Raw genomic sequence first — 26,346 nt, 5'->3', positions numbered from 1 at the left:
CTCCTCTAAGTTTATTCAGCGAAGGGCAGCAAGTTTATGTACATGTATGTATGTAACAAACAAAAGTTTGTTTCCAAACCAATCAAGAGAACCATGATATACACACCTGTTAACGCGAACTCAAGCAAATAAACAAAACAATTATCTCCTGATGCAACGCATACCTAAGTATATGTAAAATACATATACATATGAGTTAAATTTCGAATGATCAAACACCTCAGTATCGAAGAGAAATTCTCCATATAGATCCGATGGAAAATTTACATTTCCAAAAAAGAAAGAAAAAAGCAAAACGTTTCCCCTAGTTTTACCGGCAAATATCGAAATGGATAAATTTTGAAAGAAAGGAAAAAAACATGTGACACGGAGAGTGAGACAATCGCGAAAGAAAATTACATGAGCAAATGCAAAATGTAAGATATGACGCGAGTAAAAGTGTGATCGTGCTTGCTCGTAATTCCACGTTTCATTCAGTTAGTCCTCGCTCGCTCGTCGAGAGAGAAAGAGAGGGCGATAGAACAGAACATTAACTCTCCTCACACGTCGTGCAACAAAAACGTCGAGATACTTTATCTTTTTCTTTCTTTCTCTTTCACGCGGTCTTAGTTCCGCACAAACTGATAACGAAGATCAACCCACGACTCATAACCCGCGCGACGATTTATTGTCTCGAGAATACACATCTACATCTCAAAGTGAGCACATGGCTCAACGTGATTTTGCACGCCGGAGCGCAGCATGCTGGAGTCAAGAATCTGTACGAGCTCTGCGAACACCGAGGAATGAACGCTCGTCGTCGACGACAGAAAGAGAAAAAGGAAGAACCTACAACGACAGACGAGTGTAGGCTATCACAGGTGATCGCGTTAAGTGTCGATGAGATCGGCGGCGAGGCGAGGACGTTGCTCACGCGGAAGTCACTCGCGAGGATACTAATTGAAGCGACGACGACGGCGATAGTAGCAGCGGCGGCGGCGATGATGACGGAGCTCGTGGAGGTGATGGCAGCGATGGTGGTGGTGACGGTGATAGTGGTAGTGGTGATAATGGTGGTGATAGTGGCGGTGGCGGCGGCGGCGAATCAGACCTGTCCACCCACATCAGCCTGATACCGGAGTGTCAGGTACTCGGCAGCCTCGGTCATGCGGGCGATGCTGCGGTGAAGGCCGCGCAGGTGACGTCTGAAGTTCTCGGCAGCAATGCTCGCGAGGTCCGCGGCGCACTCTTCACCCTCCAAGCCGGAGTCGATCTCGATGCCGACCTCAGAGTCCGAGTCCGACGTGGAGACGATCGAGGAGGCGCTCTGGACGCTCTGCATCGATGTTGTACTGGGGCAACGTGCGTGGCCGAGTCTGCCAATGGTGCCCGGATGTTGTTGCGCTGTCAGCTCGCTCGGGCTACCAACAGGGTGGCTGCCGCTACTGCAGGTGCTGCTGCTGCTGCTGCTGCTGCTGCTGCTGCTGCTGCTGCTGCTGCTGCTGCTGCTGCTCTTAATAATGCTCTGATCAGCGTCCATGTCGGCGTCTCGAGCGGGCTCCTGCGACCACAGCAGCTCGGTTTTCATCTGGTTGATGATGTTGTACAGGCGATAAAGATCCGTATTGGCCAGGGTGTCCTTGACCGTGTGGCCGCGCTTGCCCTTCATGCACATCGTGTCTCCCCCGTCGCCCACTGACAGATCCAGCAGGCGACTCGGTACTAAAATGGTGTCCTCCATCTCGTTCACCGTGCGCACGAACTTCTCCATGCTGTTCAGGATGCTGGCGTTGCTGAACTCTGCCTCGTCGTGCCGGGCAATCCTTCGCAGGCTTGTTCTGTAACGAGAGAAGTCCCACTGTTAGTTTTTTCGAGCACGCAACGCTTACGTAACGCACAATTTGTGTCGCACGGATGAGTTTTTCGTCTCTGCATCAAGGCGTGCATATGCGCATGTATATGTGTGTGTGAAAAATTATACTCATATTTCATTGTTGATTTTTATACTCATATCCCATTGTAATATATGAGAATATTAACATAGTCGTATTTTACAAGCATTAACTTCGATTTACGACTGATAAACTTTTATCAGCTTCGCTTAGACGTACGCACATGTACGTCTTTATTAGATTATTTTAGAGAATTGTAGACAGGAAGAAACTTATACTAAAAATTATTGCAAAATTTCTAAGAAGCAACGTTTTATCTTTTAGTATTCTCTCGTTTAATACGTGCTATCTATATTTTACGGACAAAAGTCTAATATGCAAAAATTTACCATGTCCCTTAGCAAGAAAAACTAATACATTAACCGAGTTTATTTTGGTATTAATGGAAAATACGGTAAAATTGTGAAAATTGAAAAGAATTCGTGTGAGAAGAAAAGCTATAATATTCTTCTCTGCGCGTGATTGCTAAGATAAAACCGGATACGTTGATCAATATCCACATGCAAATAATCGCAATTTATTATATTGTCCAGAAACTCTCGGATTTCTGTCTGTACGGTTGAGAAGGTCGCTCGAAAGATTCCACATTCCTTCACAAAGTCAGTGATGTTTTAATCATCGCAGGACTGGCATTGAGAGTGCTTTACATGCTTAGCTTAATAGGTATATAGACTGATCTTTGCTCGACGGTCAGAGATAAACGCGTCGTAGTTAAAATATGCCAAGATTACCGAGCAAGAAAGAACATCTCGGTATTACGTTGCGATGAGGAAAAAATCCATGGACGTGGGAAATTTTATAATGAAAATGCCTTGGAACTTTTAAACCCGAAAAATATATTCGATATTTTGCCTCGACTGAGCATTCCTTGATTTCCGTTTTGTACCTGCTATTTTTATATTTTAGGAACTGGTATCGGACGCTAGAGATGTGCGAATGAAGAATTTTTATGTCGAATCGAATCGAATCTCATTTTTTAAATTCGAATTCAAATCGAATCGAATCTATGAAATTTCACTCGAATTCGAATGAAATCGAATCGAATCATTAAAAAATTTAACATGACTATTAAACATGCAAATAACAATGGAAGATTTTAATATGAAAGGGCATATTGATATTGTAATATCATCTTAAAGTAAAATATATATTTAAATATTTAAAGTAATTTATAATTAAGTTATTAATTATAAGTTAAGTTAATTGCAAGTTAAGGGTTCAAACATACAGGCCCAGATGGCCCGTTTTGTAGCTGATGCACGCAAACGATAATCTATTTGATTTCTATTCGTATTATTCGAATTCGAATAGTTCGCACATCTCTATCGGACGCAAAAGTTAACGATATTCCTCGGACGTTATTATTTGCCATGAAATTTACGGTTTCCTCAAAATCCATATCTTGAAATTTTTACAGTGTTCTTCAGCAAAAGTTGTCATCACCGTAGGGAATTTTTAAAATTTAGCATGTTCTCAGCAAGAGAAAGACTATTCTAACTTGAGACAGTGATATTTCAGCACTCCTGAACAAATTGGCGAAAGAATATCTATGAAAAAACGCTATAATATTCTCTCTCCGTGTGGATTTCTCAAACGTTCGATCTGTATTCATGCGTGATTGACAATCGCGGTGGCGTAATGAGCGAGCATGATGCAACGTTATCATCGTGCATACGGTGTCGCATGAACGTGACGCTCGAGAGAGGAACATCATCCGGTGATGTCGCAGATATCCGTCGACTCATCACCCACGACTTTGTAGCTTCGAGAAAATTCCGCTGTCTTTGGCAATTTGCATGTAAATGATGTGCCAAAATAAACAGCGTGCTAGCTTCGATCGTGCTTTCTTCCTTTGATCCTAACGCGGACCTATTTTTAGTCGACTTTCACGCATCGGGAATTCGCGAGATAGAACGCCGTTGCAATTTTATTCAGTTTCTACTTGCAACTTTCAGTCTTGCCAGCGTACTCAAACCTCAAATTCAAGCCCAGAAAGCCAAAAGTTTGCTTTCCAATCAATTCTAAGAATCTTCCACTTTCAATCAGCCCAACTAAAAATTCGACGATGACGCGACAGTTTGTCTCTCTCAAAGCAAGAAATCGATCAGCGGACTTCGCCTCCAAGGTGCGAATAATTCGAATAATTAAAAGAACATATGAGATTTCAAATTGTGCTGCCTCAAAGGCAGCGATATACAATCTCAAATTTCTCGGATGTTAACGGTTGCTTTTTTTTCTATTAATTTCGGACGAAGCAGAATTTATATCGCAAAACATGATAGCGAGCTCAACTTTCGAGATAACGAAGCGTCGTCGTCGTGCTCTCGAGAACTCTGCTCGAGTTTCCCCGTAGTAATGAGAATGTTCCTCGAAAATATCCCGCGATATCGCATCGAGATGTCAGGTGAGGGAGGTGTAATTAACAGCTCCCTTATTTGTTTTCCTATTGTGACAATTCTAAGTGACAATGATTGTTATCAACACTTTTGTGTCACGCAGATCGTGAATCAACGATGATGTACTCGTATCAACCTCCCGTCCGATATCCCGCGCTTAAAACGAAATAAAAAAGAGAAAACCTCACACGTATTTTTTATTCAATTTCTACTTGCAATTTTCAGTCTTGTCGGTGCGCTCAAACCTGAAATTAGTTTAGAGTTGAGGCAAAATCAGTTGAAATTGTTCGAAAAGTGAGTCATTTATTATTCGCAAACGATACCAGAAGCTTGTTTTTCAATCAATTCCATCATCTTCCATTCTCGGTCAGCCCGACTAAAAATTTGACGATGATGCGACGCAGTTTGTCTCTTTTTCAAAGCAAGAAATCGATCAACGGATCTCGCTCCCAAAGTGAGAATAATTCGAATTAAAATATCTCGCGATTCTGGATATTTTTAGAGACGTACGTGTTGTTTGAGCAATAATATAACACGACTGGGTCAGTCGCCGCCGGTGACCCACGCGACCACCGTGCCACTTGAAATCGTTCCGGCGCGGGACGTGTTAAATAATACTCGTCATTATCAACATTTACGTAATCTTGCGTAATTGCGTCTCTGTTGTGGCGTGACACGGTGGATGCACGAGCGGGGTGCGTCGTCATTACATCAATCTCGATCCGCGACAAATCGATCCATTGATATTTTCGACGTCCACGCGACGGACGCGCGATTGATCGCGCAGTCGTCGATCGTCGTTATTGAATTACAACCGTTTTCGCGACAAATAAAATCGTGATTGTCGCGAATGGGCAATTTGATCGATGCACCGAACGCGAACAAGTGCACCGGCCTGAGTAACCTAGCATGGACGCAATTATAGACGGTTGCCCATCGAAACGTCGCGCCGATCGATGGCCCTTTAAACTGACGCGATGCCTGAAGCGAAATTGAATCGATCGCTTCTTCCTGCGGCCGACAGACAGTCGATGAACTTTTTTATCCGGCATATGTGTGTGAGCTTTCCCGTCCTACTTACTAACACAACGATTCTTCTCTTCGACACGAAGAGAATATTATATATCGCTCTTTTCATGCAAATTCTCTGACGGGAAACGCAAGAAAAGCAAACGAAGGTGGAGCAGCGAAATATTCGTCGATGACCAAATTCGACGGTATAATTTGATTAATTTTATCATGGAATTCTTTCCGTGCAGCAACCGACGTGGGACATGCACGTTGCGCTCCGCACCTTTGAGATATCTTAATCTCAGGTCGATTTAACTTTTAACAAAAACATCGCGAAAGGGGAAAATATCGAGAGATTACACCACTCATGAAGGTGATTAGAAGAGCACTTCTGCCACACGCTTTCGAAGCTGTGTACGTGTGAAATCATTATCTCCCCTCGAGTCGCTGGGGGACTTATACGTAGCTCTCGATTGTTTTGCATCTTCGATCAGCGAAGCGCGGCAGATTGGATCGGAGATCGATATCTTGATGATCGCATCGGATAGAAGATGCATGTTCGATGACACGCTCGTAAACAATAACAACAACAATAACAACAACAACGACAACGCGACGACGTATTTTCTTACTTTTACTCCGTAAAGAACGACAAGTTTAGCTCCTGCCGAGTGCTTGATCACCGCGGCGTCTCTCCCTTTTCTCTCTTCGGGCCTCATTGTCCTGGCGAGATCTCTGAATCACCAAGTGAAGAGGAGAATAACATGCGGAGCAGGCCGTTTTCAAGACCATTTTTAACAGAATCTTTTTAACTGAAACGATAGGATCAATGGACTTGAAATTTTCACAGTGTATTCATCAATGTTCAAAGTATAAAGTAAATTTGTTACTATCTATATGGAAAGTACACTCTAAACTTTAAACGCGTTTATCTGGAAACACCATTATCTTAAACTGTCGATTACGCAAAAACTGCTGAACCGAATGACTTGAAATTTTTATATAATATATATTAGACATGTAGTTTTCGCTCCTACCTCGAACACAGTTATATTTTATTTTATTCATTTTTTTAAACATAATTACAAGTTGAAAAAGTTTCATTTTCGAAATTTTTTTTGTAGTTATTATTTTTCCAAACTTGGCTTCACTGCCTTCATTTTAGTATGAGCTATAATGGCAACCGTATATTTTAAAAATCTTTCTCATTTTTTCGTTTCAGAGTAGTGTTGAAGGGCTCAAAATTATGTCGACAGCAAACATAGGGCTCGCAAACGGATAACTGCATCTTTATCTATAATTACGAATTGAATCGGTTCTTGTGATTCAATAAAATTTATTTTATACTTTGAACATCGATGAATACACCAAGTGAAAATTCCAAGTCCATTGATCTTACCGTTTCTGTAAAAGAAAATTCGTAAAAATAGCCTTGAAAACGGCCTTCTGCGTGTAATTCCCCCCTTAATCGAGAAATCGCACCTATCTACGTCGTCGGACCATGAACCCGGCACACGGCAATTGCGTGTCGATCAACTAGCGCCTATCGAAATTCGCGGCAAAGTCCGTTCCAAAGGTCCGCTCGGGCGACGTTTCGAGCGCGCACGGCGGGCGCGCGAGCTCGCTCGGATTTACGAAGTCGCTTTGTATGTTAATCGTCGTAGACGACCATATTAAAGACATGTGCGTCCAATACATTTGTTATTAAAAACGTATCGACAGCGCGAATTATGAAAACTGCCGATCACGCCGGATAATCGCGCGAACGAGAGAGAGAGGGAGAGGGGGGAGAGAAAGAGAGAGAGAGAGAGAGAGAGAGATCGCTCGGCCTCGGTATTGTGTTTCTCTCCTTCTGCCCCTCCTCGCTGCCGTGCTTAGCGGAAGGCGATCGTTAAAAATTCGAAATGTAACTTTATTATGTGCTGATAAATTTGCAGGCGCTTGGGTTACGGCTATTGCGCTTTGATTAAGAGTAACTCTCTTACGACGGCAATTACGTAAACGGTGCGGCATTGTCGCGCAAACAACTTTATCCGAATATCGAGCGCGATATCAACAATGCAATTTTCTTATCGCACGCTCGTCGAACGGTCTTTCCTGCATTTTGTGCCATTTCGTCTGTACAATATCCTCCTCCTGCGTTGTGGCAAGACGTTGCAAATAACTTCGGCGAAGAATGTTATACGCTCACCTTTAACGACGGCTGGGAAGGGTCGAAAGGCTCTACGAGATGGGAGGAAAAAGAGAAGGAGGACGTCAGCTCGAAGAAGATCGGCGTTCTAGCGTGATCGGCTGATTAAGGACGCGCGCGCCCAACGAAATTAAGCGAGGTGTCTCAGGTAACACGCGCTAAAAATAATCGCCTCGCCGTGTAGCACGCTAGTAATGTTCCACTTGCGACTATAAGTGTGCTTTGTCCCCCTTCGTGGAATGCGCGAGGAGAAACATCCAAAATCGCTGGCGGGCGTGTATGCAAATTTATGTCGTGCGTTCGACGGAGAAATCGGAACGCGCGCTGCTGTTCTCCGCGTCATCGAGCGCAAATAACGAGATCTCGCGTGTGTGACTGTTGCCTATTGTGAAGAAAACGCTTTATCGCGGCAAGAATTATTGCAGAATTGTGTGAGCGACGGACACGTGAACGTTCGGTCTTGATTTATTATCCTGCGCTTTCGCATGCGCTAAGTTCTTATCTCACTGAACTCAAGTCTACTAATTTGATATCGATTTTACCAACTATTACCAACTATTAAAATATCTCTCTCTCTTATGGCTCTCAGCAAGGTAAATTTTACTGACTGCTCTTGCGACAAAATTGGGGAGAATTTGCATCAAGGAAGACTGCAATATTGTTGTATCCAATATGTGCCCACGCGCAAGTTTCGTTATTCTTCCATATTGGATTTAGACATTGAAACCGTTTTATGCATACATTTCGGCGGGTTCGATTTCCCGATATTGCCGGTAAACACCGGCCGTGTTCGCTCGGCGAATGCGAACGCGGAGATCGCGTGCCTCAGCGGAATCTCCGAGTCTCGAGTCTCGACTGGAATCGCGATCAATCAGGTTCTCGAGTCTTTGTTTAAGAACCGTCGTCGAGTCTTGATTCTATCTCTCTGATTAATTTCCTCGATCGTCCGAACTCTGATTTTTTTTTCAAAACTCTTGTTTATCTGTTTGTACCGTTGCAAAACGAGCGGCTTACTTATTGACGACTGGATGTTGCTTACGTGACGCGCCTCGGCCGATGATCACTTTGCAATCGCGTCACGCAAGATAACGAGGAGTCGTTTCGGCGATGCTTTTATTCGGGAGACACAATACGCTCGCGAATACATACAATTGCGAATTCATCGTATTCGGCGCTCTCTGGCGCTCAAAGGAAGAAATATTGTAATAATATTTTCGAGCAACAAGCTTGCGCGCCTCGGCTACTTATATCACGTAATCGCGAAGCCTAGTTTCGACATCGCGCACGGCGTTATCGGAGAAAGGAGAAACAGTGAAATCATGTAAATTTATCGATAAGTCATCGCGCGTATATCGCGTCACTTATCGCGACTACGTTGCGGGTGGCACGAGTTTTGTTGTTTTACACTAAAAATGTGTTATCGTTATCGCAAAAACAAAAGCGTGCGCACGCGCGCGCGCACACACATGCTCGTTTAAACTCGAGCTCCGCACGAGCGATAATCCTGCATTCGCCAGTGCAACAGTTTATCGCATTGTACTTTATTAATTTTACTTTATAATATTACCAAGAAATTACGAAAATATTTTGATTAGTCTTATCTGCGTTTAATAAAGTGTTCTTGGGAAGTTATCTAGCGATACTCTACTTATCTCGAAAACAAGATTGAATTTTTATCGTGTCTTTCTAAATCTCTCCTTTATTCTTTCCTGCTGAAATCACTCCTCAAATAAAACTCTCGGGACGTTCTATTTATACTCGCGTAATTCTCGAGATAAGAAAATTGGCCGAAAGGGTTACATCGCAGCAGACGAGAACAAGGTTTACGCGTCTTGCAAAAGTCGGCAATTTACTCGAGAACGGCACTTTACGTTACTTTCAACATCTCTCGGTCTTTTTGCGCGCACAAGGTAGTATTTAGGTCTCTCGATAATTAACGGTACGCGATTATCGGAATTACGAAGTTACCGTGAATTATCCTAGCGTAAGTTCTGCTCCCCGTAACCGGGTTGTTAAAGCAAAAAGCCACCCCGGTACTTGAAATCTGTCGATCACCTTGGGGGGCAATGCGCGAGATGAAAAAGAAACCTGTGCCACTTTTTCGAGCATATCTCGCTCGAAGTACCGTTCGATGTTCTTCTTCGCGTGATATCTTTTCGTTTAAGGACACGGCTCCCAGCGATGGCTCCGACACGCGGCGGGTATCGGGTAATTTGCTGCGAATATTATCAGAGAAAGAAAGGAACTTGAGACAGAATTTCCGACCGTCTTGGAGTTCTCGACGTGTTTTGAGAAGTCAGTTCGTTTATCGTCGCGACACCTGCACGTGAAGTTTGCTACACGAAAGGAGAATATTAATAGCTTTTCTTCGTATAAATTCTTTTCGATCCTTTATCATATTTTCAAAGCGACTTCGTACTATACGAATACTTGAGGAATTTCGAAAGCCGAGAAATCCGAAAGTTGATTGTCGAAGAACAAAAGAATGCGCTGCTAACAAATTATCGGCGAAGAAGAGTTGAATTTCACGACTGGTTACAACGTGACATGACATGACGTCAACGATATTTTTAATTGTTCTCCAATAAGCAAGCGAGGTGCAGAATAAGCAAGATATCTTCGTGGGTGGTAAGAGATCAAATGTCCACATTCCGGGCGATCTCGCGTCAGCTGATATCTGACTCTTTCGAAAAACAAGTGACCTGCGATTCGCGATTCTAGCGCAACACGTCATCTTATCTCGCTATGTTAGCGAGCATATTCCTACGGCACGAAATTGAATGGTTTCGCGGCGAGCGGCATTGTGTAACGTGTGCATGCAGCATAGAACAACAAAGGCAACAAAGAAGAAGAAAACTGAAGCAAAAGAAGACTGCCGCGATGCCATTTACGTGTGGCAATTTGCACATAAGTTCATTACCGCTGATCCTACCGTAACATTTCTTAAAGAACAGGCTGCGATTCTTTCACTGCGATTACAGAAATGCCAGACATTGTGTTTTCCTCGTATGTGCTCGTATTACTCGCGATAGTCTCGCACTTAGATCGCAATACGACGCTGAGGAAAGAGAAAACGAGCAAACCCGAATAACCCATCCTACCATGTCCGCGCTACATACCTATGCATATGATACAGCATTCTGTCGCACGTTCAGGCCAATTAGCAAAGCTTAAGCGTCAAAATCAGCGAGCGGTGCGCGGTCGCGGACTCTTCTCGGCCAGAGATCGACAACGAGCTGGATTCACGCGACTGGACAACAGTGCGCCAAACTGGCTTGATCGATGCCGACAGAGCCGGAACTTCGCACGCACTATTAAGAAGGTAAAATAACCTCGGAGCAGCAGAGACGGCGGCGGCGGCGGCGGTAGCTGATGAATATTCCGACCCGTTTCATAATTTGCCATGCAAAACTCTCCGTATGTGACGTCGCGTAGCTGACCCCACTAAATGATGCGAGTCGTCGAGCGCGTCACATTATTATATGATAATACCACGGTGGACATCCGCGCAACGCGCGGCTCTTTTTCTCTCTCTTTCTCTCTCCTCCTCCGATCGCGATTATCTTCGCGATCTCCCGCCACCTCTGACCGGTTATCAAAATATGCTCGCGATGTTTGCCGAATCGAGTCGACGTCGAATCCCCACCCATTGTTTACCGCCACGCTCCGCTCTTTTTTTGCATCGGTTACCTGCGTCGCCGATGACATTTTGATGTCAACCGCCGATGATCGCGCTGATAATGGTCCGGCCGATTGGCGCGGATGATCATTTCGGTGGATCAACGGATCGGAACGTGGTGGAATCGATCGCTTCGGGGATAGTCGGAGAATTGACCTCCCGTTAATCGGAGGATAATATAAATCGCGTTTAACGGTAGTAATTATCGATGCTTGTGACGTCAATCGTGTTGCGCCATTCGCTTTATGATCGACAGATTCGAATTTTATGATCGTCAAGACAATCGAAAACTTGAGAGAACGCGAGATATGAGCGATAACGGAAAGAAGCTCCTCGCGGAATAAGCTCGGTCAACTTCACCGCGATAAAATCTTGATTCGAGGCTTCGTTACTGGAAAGACTCGAAAGTCGAAGTAACGTGGGAGATTGGAAAGTCGCGATAAACGAACACTTCCCTCGATCTTTTCGCTGCTGGCGAAATGTCGGGGAGCCGTTTTCGGAGAATGCGTCGTTGAAATTACGATCGCGGATCTCATCAGACGCGCGGTAACGAACTCGTATAAATGTGAGGACGAGGAATGAGAGTTTGCGGCTTTGAGTCGCGGGTTCTGACGTCCTTTTACCGGCGGGATTTCTCGTACGTGTCTCTCTCGTTTCCCGGTAATAGTCTTTCCGATTGTCCGACCGTAAGACATAGCGTACGTCATCGCTGTTTTTACCGCGGAATAACTTTATTTGCATCTGACTCGACGTTAACTCACTAATGACACGTAAGTGGAGACCAGTTCTATCGAAACACGGGTACATCTGTACCTTGGACTCCGGCTAGGCAATAGCGATATCTCGATATAACAACGATGTTCATGGAAAAGCAAACATTTTAACGACGAGCTCGTGCTCGGCCCAGCACACTCAACCTCCCATATACGTTCAATATCGTCGTAGCGAGAGTTGAAGACGCGGGAAGCCGAGCGCGACGTCGGCCCAATTGATTGGTTGCTTGCTTGCTTGCTTGGTTGACTTAATTAAACGTGAAAATATATCCCCTTCTTGGTACAACGGATATAACAATGAGCAGAATAAAGTGCAGAGAGAAAGGTAGAGAACGGAAGAAAGGAATCTGCTGATCGTAATTTCGCGACCGGCGTCGACATCCGGCGTTCATTATCGCTCGTAATTATTGCTCTACGTTATCGCAACGCATACTTACTGCGTCGCACAACCGAAGCGCTGGTAAATTTTAGCACGAGTAAAAAATACGACGAAATTCTAAAAACGGTTGGAATTTACGGCTGCACTTGCCTACTTGGGGATGAGTCGAGCAAATGATAAAGAAAATGAGAAGAATCGATTGAGTCGCGCGCGCTATCGTTAGTGTTCCGCGTGTCGGAGTCCACTTCCTGTATGTACGTCGTGCACAGGACTGAACTTTCTAAGACGACTGACATACGTAACAACGCTCTATCCCGTCATTCGCCGCTCTCTCCCTCCGTTTCTTTCTCTCTTTCTCTCCTATCATGAGCACGGTGGAAACGTAGTTTTACATCACAATCAAACGGTTATTAGAGAAAGAAGAGAGGCAAACACACACATACACACACTAGTTGGAATTACGGGTTTCTCGCTTGATCGACGAAACGGTCTCACTTCGCTCTCGATGCACCAAAGTCGTTAAAAATTCGCCTTCCGGTTTCATGACGTGTTCGGATATCCGACGAATGACGATATCGTCGCACGATGATACAGCACGAAATTTCCGGTAATCACGGCGATAATCTCTCGAACGATTTCTACGAAGTATATTTTCTAGAAGGGTAAGTTGTAAAATGACGCATCGTCAAATTCACGATAATATTCGCGGTTTTACGTTCACTGATTGCCAAAATCACTATCAACGCCTTCGCTTTGGGGAACGGATGTCGTCTGGTCTTCCTTGAAGCGAGGATCATCCGAAGCGAGTGTATCAAGTCGATGCAGCAATTAGCTGGAAACGCTGTTTTTCTTTTCAGTTTCGATAATATCTGAAGTATATGTGCACAGCTGATGATTGTGATATCGATATATGCTCGGTAATGATGTGTTTCGGCATTCGCACTTGTCAACAGGACACTTTGATTTATAATCACATCATGCGAATCGTCGCTTTACAGACGATTTGAGTAAACATTTATTTGATCATGCCTAAAATAAGGGAATAAAAGTTCCAGATATAGATATCCTTGCAAACCAAATTTACATGACTTCGCGTATTCTTCATCTTTTAAAGTTAATTCTTGCAGTTTTCATCTATATCGTTCTTGCCATCGCGATTATCGATATACTCCTATTTATATTTTTTTTATCTACATACGTTTCGAATGACAATGGCTGTAAAACGTTTTGTATTGGTTATGTATAACTTTTCCTATATGACAAAACGATTCTTTCGATTTGATAGATAAATAATTATTTCGAAGGAGCGAGTACTCCTTTGAGCAATTTTCTTTTCTTTTAATATTTGGACGAAACACAATATTGCTCCGAATATATTTTCTATTTTGTTTATATTACGTACTCTATCTGCTTCTGCATTCATTATTTCCGTTGAAATTCTCGTATTTCTAAATTCGTTCGCCTATTGCTTCAGTATATTATTATAATCATTGACGCGTATGTTTTATGCATCTTCGTTTTTCCGCTTTATCTTTAACGTGAAAGATAATCGATAAACGGAAAGAAAATGAAGATTTTGCTATTCGACGTGCGCGGTTTGAACATTCATTTCGAAAAAAGACGCGGTGGTATCTTCGAGACGTTTTTACGTGAAAATTGCGAAGAACGAAGCGTACGCGTCAAATCATGAGCGCTTGTTTCAATATTTGTTTCGCTTCATCTGTGTGCACGTATTATATATACTTTAAATAGATAATGATAATTTGCGTTATGCACGTGCATAATCATGTTCGCCTTTTGTACACGCGCGGCAGGTCGCGTGGAGGTGATAGCTCGGAAAATTTGCGTATCTAAAATCACGTACGAGTGCACCGGCAGAACGGGACGATTGCGTTTGCTTAAATCACACGTAACCGCAGCATTATCATCTTATCGGACATCTGTCAATTCCGTGCTAAGTACAACGCGTGTCCGAACGTTCCGTGCAAAAATGTCTCAATGTCGCGACTATTTATAAACAAAAATCGCAAAATCTGAAATATGTTAAAACAGCGATTTTTGCATTACGTCAATTAATGTTTCGTGTCAAGAAACGTGGCAATCATATCAAATCTGCAAATATGTTTTTCTCTTCTTCTTGCTATTGGTCTGAAATAAGTCTAAAGAAGTCTAAAAACGTCTATGCATAAAAACGTCTGGCGCATAGATACGGTAACGTTGAAAGAAGGACGATAAAACAATGCAGATAGGAATGTAAATGCGAAAAACTGTGCTCGTACAGGGTGGATTTGCATGCTGAAAAGTCGGCAAAGATCAAGGTTATCGTCATAGTACTTATTTATGCTCTTTCTCACAGTTCAAGTTTCATAAACAATCCGGCAGTGGAAAAGAACTGGAACGCAAATACCCCGTTCGCAACTGCTCCGAATTAAACGCGCTGCTTGGAGATTCATAATTTCGCTGTCGCGCAGCTCGCCGGTAAAATCAGCGCAATTTCCGCGCATGCTTTCGTACACGTAGTATGATCCGTAACGTTCCTTTATATTTCACCATCTTACCAGAAAATTACGCATCGGCAGCCAACAAAAACGCGGAAAAATCATCGACCGCTTTCGCCGGGTAGCATTTTCCTTGCTACGCGCATTTCGTCGGAAGTATTCAACTTGGTTAGATCGCTTTGTTGTTGTGAGCCGTATGAAAGAGAATCTAATGCAAGTTTACCATCGGGGCCGCTTTATACAGCACTATCCCCCAAAAGGCTCGCGAAAAATTCAGAAGAGAATTTAGAAAAGAGAAAAAAGAATAAAAAATGTTTCATTTTTTTCGAAGATGAAACCGACACTCTTTTGATCTTCTAGTTATGTAAAAGGTAACTTGTTAGCATATTATTGCAACATCATCCTTGTTTTATTGTAACTTTATTGTAATTTTGTTTTCGTCTTGTTGCAGTCATCTCTGACGTACGTCATCTCATATTTAACATCTGACGTATATAAGCGTTGGTCTCTCCAATTGTTGTCCATGCTGATTAAATATTTTTAACTCACCGAATGTTTCTAAATCTTTTTTAGACTATCCTGATTGCCGCAAAATTCGAGCTTCCCGGCGTGACGCCAAAATATTCGTTACATTACGTATTATTAATGTGTGTGTTCCGTGACTGTAATTGTCAACGTTTTGTGATAAAGCGTATTGTTGCACGTTAGGTTTCATACGATAATTCTTTTCTTTTTTTTTCGAGCAAGCGATCGCCTCTCGATGCATCAGTAGGATTATCTCAAATACTCTCGGTTATTGTGATGAGTGACTCTAAACTTGGGATGATTATCCGCGAAACTTGTTCGCTCTCGTTCCTCCCCGTAAGTCGTCCGCAAAATTTATTGCGTTTTACATCATCGTTTGACATCACTGTAGCTTTCTCCGTCGTCAATTACAGATGTAATCCGGCTAGAGAGCGCGCGACTGGATATTCCTCATTACGTACCATTATTCTACGTTAAATTGACAATGCTCAATTCGTGCCTGACAGTGTGTGTCATTTATTTCCGCAAAGCTAAATTTCCATCAGAGGTGTATAAATATTATAGCGTTTCGAGTAAACTGCGTCCTTTTATTATTAAATAAAAAACTAACTCCGCAGGTAATAAAATTTTTTCTCAGAACGTTAAAAGCTCAGGGGCATTTTCATCCGCGCTCTTTCTACGTACATTGCCGAGTTTTGCGCTGGTCGTGGAATTATGTCGCGAAATAGCGCACTAGTCGCACTCCGTTTGAACTAAATATATCGGAATACGTCGGAGCATGTCATATAATACATCGTGTACTGCAAAATACGCTTCATTTGCGTTTCAATCGTATACGAACGAAAAATAAGTTAAAATAACTTTTCTATACATATTTATATACAAGTAATAAATGTAAATATAAAAGCGATACGTGTTTGTGATTTTATCAGCTGGTTATCGCACTATTAAAATATAACGTTATTAATAATTACTATAATATATATAATAATTATTAATAATATAACGTTATTAATAAACGTTGAAAATTTTGCGTACGAAATCAAATCAAAATTGCAAAATTCCTTCCTCCTAACGATCGTAACTTTTTCTTTGGAGAAGAAACTCCGCTTAAAACAATTGCAAAGTTAATTCTTTTTAAACAAGAATGATTTTCAACGACCCCAAATGCTATTTCACTGGACCGACTCGTGCATAGGGACTAGTTTCTTTAAGTTAAATCCATTTCTTAGCTTCATGAAAAGATGACGTCTGTTCTGTCTAAGAATTTTCAAACGATACAATGCCTAATAATGAAGTATAATTTATTTATGTCATGACCCTCGCATAGACGTAATCTATTACACAATACGAAGCGACACGAACGAATAATATTCGAGCGACACGAATGAATAATATTCGAGAACGAAATTCCTTCATTTCATGCGTCCACGACGAGAACGTAATCGACGTAATTTACGCACGAATTGATGCGAACCGAGACAATCTCGTGATATTCACTGCAATATTTTATATGAAATTAAATTGACGAATCAGTTGCACGAAAGACGTTTTCATTACCACTCGCGCAATTCGTCAGAATCGCGAACGAAAAAGAATTTCAGAATGCACGCATACGCGTATTTAAATCCGGCTGTAAACAACCGCTTTCACCTGCAAGTCGTTCTACGCGGACATGCTATTTGTTACTCTGCTCTCCGTTATATGCTCTGGAACATTATATCTGAGTGTTTTAATCCTTTGAGGCGCGTTCCTAGAGCCACGAAATATATTCACGGATAATAATATTTTTATTGATTTTTCCTCCCTACTCACTTTCTCTCTCTCTCTCTCTCTCTCTCTCTCTCTCTCTCTCTCTCTCTCTCTCTCTCTCTCTCTCTCTCGTTTAATTCGTTCCAGATAATTTTTGGAGCTACGCAGTAACATTTAACCTTGAAGAAAGCTGAATTTTCTCATTTTCTTTTTCGAATTTCGTATTATGGCGTGGATTAAAATTCCAGACGAGGAAAATATTATGATGACATTCGCGCAAAACATCACAACGTTATAATGGCGCTAAAAAATCGCGGGATGCAGAAATATTGTAAATGTGTTTTGGTAGTGCAAAATGCCTGTCCGCGATATTTGTACATCGATCTAAGAACGGAGTAACAAGGCAGTGATAGAAATGATTCCACGAGGATCGCGTGTCGAGTTTGTATTTTTAGCGCAGTACAAGAGAGAGAGAGAGAGAGAGAGAGAGAGAGAGAGAGAGAGAGAGAGAGAGAGAGAGAGAGAGAGAGAGAGAGAGAATCATGATCAAAGTATGAATCATTGATTTCGAGATGCAGCTCGCATCACATTGATCGAGTCTATTTACGAAGAGCGTCGGCACTCTCTCGAACGTTCGTGTGAATGAATTTTAATTTTCGCTGATTAATTCTCGGTAATTCACACAAATGTGAACGATCGATCGCACGCAAGAGGCTCCGCTCTTGCAAAATTCATGGCGCATTTTTGGCGAATGAACGAAACGCATTGGAGTAACATCGCTTGAAAAGTGTCATTGCGCAGAAAGATCCGAAGAGAGGCGGAGAAATCGCGCATGCAGTTCACGATGAGTTATAGCGTGTGATTACTGTGCGGACATCCGTCGACCGGATGCGTTCGAAGAGTACTAATGATTTTCCAGACGGTTGGGTGCCGTATACCATTGTCATTTCCGATTCTGGATTTAATTGCGTGTCGCCAACAAGGGAGAAAATTCTACGCTTTGCCGAGAGTCCTATGGTGTAACTCTCGCTATTGGAACGCGAGATGCGATCGACGTTGATGTATCGCAAACGATACACCTCACTTTTCTCGAGGGATTTTCTAAATCGACGACGTTTCCATACGGGGAAAGAATTTTACAGTATAGCAGAATTTAGCAGTGCCAATTACTGTGTGAAAATTTGCAACCGGGGGAACAAATCGACGCTCTGTCGTCTTACATTCTTTATATTCTAGAAACTAAAGTCTACTGTTAAAAGGTTAGTGATAAAATTTGTGAAAAATTTCCCTTAGAGAAAGTACAACTTTAATTTTACTCGTGCGCGAATATTATTTATAAAAGAACTATTTCGCCGCATTATCACTCCTCTCAAAGGTTCTCAATGATAATTGCCGTCGTTGTGACCGAGAATGGGCTTCCGTATCGCGATTATGATACTTCTCGGTGTTCTATTTATTGAAAGGTAAGTCGCTCAGAATGACCGCGGTGGCGAGTCGACGACGGATACGTCGTACCGCCTCCGATTTCTCCAGGTTAAACAGAATAAAGATAAAATAACATATTCCTCGGTCGACCGTTAACGCGCGCGAATGACACACCCTGGTGATTTAAAATGCTAGAAAAATTCGCTAACGACATCGTGAGTGCGAGACGCGAGATATTCGTTTTAACGTCATTGAGTCGTGCTAATGGCAGGTTTCATTTTACCAAAATTCTTAGCTAACTGTGAAATTCCTCAAAAGAGAAGCCATCGAGCGAGCATTGTCCGATGTACGCAGTCCTTAGTCACGTTCCATATTCTCACGACGCAAAAGAACCGGTAAAGCCTGCTGTAACCTCGATTTTTGTTGCCAAAAATGGTGGCATGTATACACCAGCAACCGCACGGATGGACATGCGATATATCCGGCAGAGAGTAACAAGTAGTAAAATATCATGTTGTTGCCGAAAAATCGATATCGCGATCCCGCGATATGTGAATTATGTCACGCGATGCTTACACACGGTGAAATCAGTCGTCGAATATTCGTCGCACCCACAAAGTTGGTCTTCGAGACGCGACATTGAATTATTGGCCCGTTTTTTTTTCTTTTTAGAGTACCGTCTTGTTTTGTAACGCCATTAACATTGACATTTTATCACCCAACGAACAAGAATTCTATATAGTCTATATATTGTGTAAGATGTGTAAGTGTCATTATTCGGTCTCTCGATAAAGCATAACGATTTTATGCGATATAATGGCATGGAAAGTTATGTTAATTATGTAACGAACGTATCTCGTTAATTTCTTCTTTCTTGCTCCTTTAAACAGATACGTACAAAGAGTGTGTACTTAATCTTCGTATTTTGTCCTCGGCGGTATCTCAAACGAGAATTATTAAAGTACTTTTGACACTCTGAGTCCGAGTTTTTTCATCTGAAAAATCTTTAGTATTACTTCAACCGAGACGTCTTCTTTTTTGCGTTACTTCAACCGATACGTGTAATGAGTGCTTCCAAAACTACTTAGAAAGTGGTTTCAGCAAGGAAAAGTTAAGCAATTTTATTCTGAAACATTAGAAAATATTGACAAAAAATTCTTTTTTTTTTCAAACAAGTAAACCATCATTATACAGCCTCAAAGAAAATCTATTACAGATAGATCAGTCAAATGTTTTAATTTTTAGACATAATGTATGTCTTTAATGATACGTCGACACCCAACTTGATCAATGAGTTTCGATCTCTCGTCTCTTTGTGAAAACTGCACTCGCTCACAGACACGTTTCCGATTTTTCATTCCAACGAAAACGACAATTGGAACGAAACGCTTTCTTTGCTCGCGCGACTCTCATTCGACAGTCTCATTTCATTTATCAATCGTGTTTCATGAAAAAGTCGCTAATCTATATATGTAATTGTGTATAATTATACGCTTCGTTGCCGATCATTCCAAACAGTCGCGTATTATGTTATCAAGAACAGGCGTGAGATAACCCCTTGGTGCCGTTCACAGAGCATGCCCCGCGTTTATCGCGATTCGCCAGCACTTGAAAACAATTAGCTCACTCTCACCGAGATCGAGGAGCATACATTGATCACGTGATCGATCAGCCGCACGTTGATCGATCAGCCGCACGTTGATCGATCGTGATAATCTCGAGCAAGTGGCTCTTGATCGGCGATTTTATCAGACGGACTATCGATCGTAGGATCGAGTGCGGCACGTGTCATGCATCATGTGCGTGATTGTTTATTAACACATTGTTTGCTAAATACGAGTTATCTCGTAGCTGATGTGTGCTAAAACAATTCTGTGTTTCGTACATCAATTAAAAGAGTTTACTCGTATAGATTTCTTTTCCTGAGAGTTTTGCTAAATAATGCAATACAGTATAATAAATAATGTACAAATATAACAACAAACAAATGAAGTTACGTAATATAATAAATACATATTGTAATAATTCTTTTTTCTCTCGTGTACTAAAACTCACGTACAATTAAAATATTTCTCCATCCATTAATGAATAATAATTATAATTTAGCATATAATGGTATAAGACACTGATTTGAAAATTAATTGTTAAGAACGTAATATCGCTTTGGCAGTCATCAAGTATCAGTCAAAAGAATGTTAAAAAGAGATACGGGTTTTACGACCGAGTAAAAAAGGGATGAAGAGGTCTCGTGAGAGCGGCAATGACGAGAAGTCTTTGCATTTTCTCAATAATTTTCTTATTGTCCCGTGGATTGAGTGCACATTTTTTACGACGTCAGAGCAGTACATTCACCGGATAACTCGAGCGATTGCAAAAGCCGCTAGAGATCATCGCCATTTTGTACGCGAGCGCAATTCGACGTTTGACTTAATGTCGCAAAATTGATAGGAATATTGACTCTTTCTCTTTCTCCCTCTATCTCGGGCAGATTAAACGAAAAGAACAATGCTCAATGCGCGATAAGGGATTTAGTTTTAAGAAGGAAATCCATACGCTTTGTGAGAATCGCGATAAATATTCACACGACGACTACGAAATCACATAAACTTATTGCGAGCATTTGCAAGCCAAAATGAATGCAAATAAATCAACTTCAACTTTAAAACCTGATATATCGGCATCTACATTTCTGTACAAGATTTCCTTCCTTCTCCCTGCTCTTATCTCTTAAATATTCTGCCAATATACGCAAAAGATACAACAAAAGAAAGAAATTTACAAGTCTCATCGGAATATCTTTGCAATTGTGAGCAGCATCAGGAACAACATGATATGATATCAGCGTATATCGATATCTTTTATGTATAATCCCGAATTGTACTTATAATTCGTTTCTCGATGTCAATGTTCCAGTAGGAAAACAAAAGTATGAGTATTTGCTTTTATTTCCATACTCTTTTACCCAACTTGTTATTTGGCCATTAAATATTACTATCTGCGTCTCTCTCTTCCTTCTTTTTTCTCTTCATAAGGAAAAGATAAGAGAAGAGAAATAATCGTTTTTCTGATATTCTTAATATGCTGGTAATTAATATCCTAATTTTTGTGTAGCTTATATAAATAAGGATAAAATAATATGATTTATGTGCATGTAGAAATCCTACAGCGTATTCGCATCGTCGCAATAACATCGTAAAATTAAATCAGATCTTATATTACTTGGAAGAAACGATTAACTTTTTACAGAGATATTCCCAATGACGTTAAAATCACGATGAAGAACGAACGTCGTATATCCTCTTTTTATATTACAATTTACGTCAGATCTATAACTTATGATATTTTGTCGCCAATTACATATTCACATACAAAAAAATTAATATTTTTTTCTATTTTTCAACTGAATTAAAAAAAAAAGACGCAAGAAAAAGTGATCGTTCTCTTAATATTCTGATTTAAGCATAATGTACATGATATGCAAAGCTTATATAATTAAAAGTAAAATATTTTGAACGTGCATAGGGAAATGCTACTGCTAACTCGTCGCGATAAAATTGTGAAATTGAATCAGATCTCCTAACGATACGTGCGAATGGCTAAAACGCTGATTAAATTGTTGACAGAGGCATTTTCGACGACATTGAAGTTGCAATGAAAAAGAACGGACGTCACGTGAATGTTTCGGCAATCGTGCAGCCTGATTCAAATGACACGATTACGACATCGGAATTCAAGTTCGTCAAAACGACTGACTAACCTTCTGACGATTGACAAACTTTTAGAAGCGATTTTCCCGAGGAAAGCCGATCAGACGGGTGAAAGAGCGAGCGCGTAAAAAGTTCCGACCGGTCTTTATTTTTCTTCTTTATTTTTCTACTCATTTGTTGCTACGATCAGGCACGATAAATGGTCTTATCTCATGGGCATTTTCCACGGGCACGCGTTCTCTGTATCTCTCAAAAATACATTCGAAAGTACACATTGATATCTACGATTGAATCTCTACCTTGAAACCACGGAATGATTTCACGGGAATAATAACGTTGATATCAGCCTCTACCGATATTCTGCTATACCCGACGGAAAAATTAGAACGATGACAGCGATAGCGTCGATCGATCGATAGGGATCTGTTTTATCAAACGTCTCGAAAAACTTGATTGGCTATGACTTTACCACGGATTCGTGATGCGGCTTGACGCACGGAAAGGGAAAAAAATCGTTGAATCGGAATCAACATCAACAGTTTTTTCATAAAAACTCTTTTCGGTTTTCGTAATGCGGAAACAGACCGATGACATTTATATATTTTGCTATGCTTATAATAAGATATGTACACAACAAATTCTTCTAACGGTAGACTTCAATTCCCAAGGTATATAAGTAGCACATATAAAATGGAACAATAATAAATCAAGGCAGAATGCCGACACGCAAAAAAATTCTAAAAAAATATTCACCAGAAAATTCTTTCTTCGCGCAAGCGACTTTAAACTCATTGAGTAAACTCACCGACTTGGCCGTTCGATCTCACTGAAAGTCCTGACGACGTTACGGTCGCTGTGTGTCGCATTTAAGTGTTTGTAAAACTGGACTTTCGTCCGAGAGCGCGATCAAAGTCCACTTTCCAGGCGATTTTCGGACGTCCGACAACCACCTTGCAGGCGTGACTGATTTCCGAGCTCCGTTCGGTATATTGGAAAGGATCGCTCGATCGCTGCGGCAATGGTGTCACGGTAAAGTCATTGCTGCTAATGCCGCACTTTCTACGGACGATGACCAAGACCGAAAGGCCGGACGTGCCTCGCGTGAAATTGCGCCGCGCGACGCAATCCTTCCCGAATCCACCCCGCCGAGGTCCACCTTACGCGTTCCACGCGTATGTAATTTCGCCCTCTCGAGAACTCGTTCGACCGGTGGCGAATTGCTCCTGCGCGATTTGCGCTCACGATCCAAACACGGAGATACGTGCAATCCCTCTTTCGCGCGAAATTCTATCCAAAATTTTACCGTATTTCGTAACGGAATATGCTAATAATGATAAAGCGTCTGTAGAATTTATCTCACCAGGGTCGATATTTCAATGGTGAATGGTCCAGTTCCTAAGATGTGGCGAAGAATGAAGAGAAGAGGCGATTTGAAATTAAGGCAGAATATCGCCATGTTTGTCAGTTGCAAAAGGTGATATTTTGTAGTTTTTACTGCAAAATTCTCCCCGCGCATGACGCTTTCCTCAATTTTACGCAAAACCCATCGACCTTATAATGATCCCAGTTGCGAGGGGCATTTATTATTTACATACCCAATCGTTCAAGACAAGGCGAGAATCGTGTCGCGTAGAGACAATTGCACTCCGCGAAACCAGTTGGGTATTTCAGGTCTCATCCGGTCGGTCTGTCCTCCGATATCGCCGTGTGATCTTCTATGAAAGTTTCCGCGCGACTCGTCGTCGCGCAAATTGCAAGACTAATTGCCTGCTGGACAATCCAGAGGCTGTCAGACGTGTTCAGAGACGCATTTCCGTGCCGCCGTTGACAAGAAGCTGTCTCAATATTTTTCGTCGACGCTTCTTTCTCGCTTTCGCGAGGCGTGTTATCGCGCCGCAAAAACAGGCTATTCAACAACCGCTGAAGGAGGAAAGTGCTCAGACGAACGTTGAGTGATGGATCCAGCCTTGCTACGTGAAACTGTACGCAACCGTCGGTCACGGCGGCGAAAAAGCCCGACGCGCGACTAACGCGCCCGTATTTCTCGCGAGGAATTTCAAAACGCCACGCAGGTGCCGAGTAACGGCAACGGCGCGTGAGCAGCTCGCAATCCGCCATTGCATCGACGAATTAACTTTTCGCGCGCGTGTCCGCTGTGTGGAAAAGTCTCAATACAAAGCCCACCGTTCGTTCGTTCGTAGGTACGCGGTCAACATTCTGTCGCAACGATCGAGGGTGATTTCATTAGCCGCGCTCTCTTACATACGTGTTACTCGAAAGTTGGCTAACCGCTCCACTCGCGGCCTTAGCAACGACCACATAATAAAAACGAATTCGAGATGTTCCGAATGTATGAAAAGTTTGCCCGCTCGCCCGCTCGCTCGATCGATCGATCGACCGATCTCGAAGTCATGCAAAGGGAGCGAGCTCTCGCCCTTGTTCGCCCGTGTTCGAGACGTCATTGGACTGTTCTTTTTAGATGCACTGCTAAACAGGTGCAATAGGATAGAGTGAGACAAGTATATTTTTTTCTCGCTCTAATCTTTGCATTAGTTCAGCAGTGCAGCTCAAAAGGGACAGATCACACGTCTGAACGGCCGTTTCGATAGTCGTTAATTGCGATGCGTTTCGGTTGAAACCTGAGACGTTGGAATTTGGACCAAGACACGCAAAACCCTCGTCGTTCATTTCTAAACTCTAATCAATAAATGTTAGGATCAATTTGATCACTGCGAGTAAATCGATATGCTAATCGAAGTTTTATCTGTAAGATTTAAACAAAATCTCTATTCAAACAAAAAATCTGTAAAATTTAAGGCCAGGAGCCAAAAGAGCGTAAAATATTCAGATTTGAGTTAGGGTTAGATTTGACCCCTTCATTTGAATCATAACATGCGACATTGCACTTGTGATCGTGATTCAAATTAATTTCGAATTCAAATCTGAGGATCTTATTAATATACTTTGTTAATATATTGGAGTCATACATGAGAATATTTCACTCGAGTACCGCGATACACGTATTACGTTCTGTTTGCAGTCACGACTCCGCCGAAAAATGTGCGCCCAACTCTCCTTGACAACCTCCGTTGGGACAAGTTCCGAGTAACGACTATTAGTGCGCGCCTAACCTCGACAAAGTAGCAGCGGTATCGAATGTACTCACAAGCGCGCGTTCGAGCGCGAATGTAACCGCGCGATTTTCAGTCATGCAGAGTCAACCGCGTTACCGGTTCCGGCTGGGCTGATCGCCAGAATCGCTCGAACGAAACTCAAAATCGACGGCCATTTCCGGAGCGGGTATGCGTGCGCGAATGCCGAAGGCATGTCGGCCGCGCGAGAGAAATAAGCAATATACCTGGCGGGATCGACGTTCGGCATATCCCCGTAGTTCATCCTGTCGACCTTCTCTCCTCTCAGACGACCGTGTCGATGTCCGATGTATCCCGAGTGCACGCGCACCTGACTGTCACTGACAGCGCGCGCGCGCGTGCGCGCGAAGGAAGGCGGCTGGTGAGAGACGACGACGGCGAAGCGAGAAAGAGAAAGACAGACGCTGGGCGGCCGGACTCGGCTCTCCTCGTGAATGATCCGTGAAAGAGATGTCCGGAGAGTCCACAAGAGTCAGATCGGCAAGAGTTCGATCGAGGTTACGCGAAATTAGCGGCAGGCGGCCTCGCGTCCGGCGTTTATACGGAGCTCTCAACTGCCAGGCGATGCAGCGCGTAACCTCCTTCCTTTTCGGCCCCTTCCTCGCGCACTTCTATCTATCTCTTGCTCTTTTCCTCTCGTACGCGCTGTTCTCGCGGCCGAGCGAACTGTCACAATGTCGGTGCGATACGCTTCTTATCTGCCGTGTTCGTGTATTCGATGCTGCACGATATCGCCCGGGTACTCGCTCCTCTTCGACTCCGACTCCGACTCCACCCGGCACTCCGCGGTTCCGGTCGACGCGAATCACACAGTCGTGCGATGACAACATGACAACCGCGCGAGTCGCGCGACCAAATGGCCGCCCCCACCAACTCACCACGTCGGACCATAATGCGCGATCGCGATTGGCTCCGCTGAACCACGCG

The 26,346-nt window shown here is 42.6% G+C and overlaps 1 protein-coding gene across 4 annotated transcripts; it reads right to left on the bottom strand.

Moving 5' to 3' along the window:
• Positions 1-1,062: 1,062 nt before the first annotated feature.
• Positions 1,063-26,235, bottom strand: LOC105182593 (uncharacterized protein DDB_G0271670). 4 transcript variants are annotated; one of them, XM_025297448.1, is made up of 2 exons: positions 25,626-26,235; positions 1,063-1,817 (listed from the first exon to the last, which is right to left on the bottom strand). In XM_025297448.1, the coding sequence occupies exons 1-2, from the start codon at positions 25,661-25,663 to the stop codon at positions 1,085-1,087; spliced, it is 771 nt and encodes a 256-aa protein (XP_025153233.1). In that variant the 5' UTR covers positions 25,664-26,235; the 3' UTR covers positions 1,063-1,084. The 4 variants fall into 4 exon arrangements, with proteins under 4 accessions (XP_025153233.1, XP_025153235.1, XP_025153236.1 ...); XM_025297450.1 differs by lacking the exon at positions 25,626-26,235 and adding an exon at positions 23,863-24,602; XM_025297451.1 differs by lacking the exon at positions 25,626-26,235 and adding an exon at positions 23,073-23,394.
• Between the last annotated feature and the right edge of the window lie 111 nt (positions 26,236-26,346).

Source organism: Harpegnathos saltator, unplaced genomic scaffold (genome assembly GCF_003227715.2).
Source record: "Harpegnathos saltator strain DR-91 unplaced genomic scaffold, Hsal_v8.6 scaffold177, whole genome shotgun sequence".
NCBI lineage: Eukaryota > Metazoa > Arthropoda > Insecta > Hymenoptera > Formicidae > Harpegnathos > Harpegnathos saltator.
Note: the sequence above shows the minus strand (reverse complement) of the source record. Positions and strands in the feature narration are given on the sequence as shown.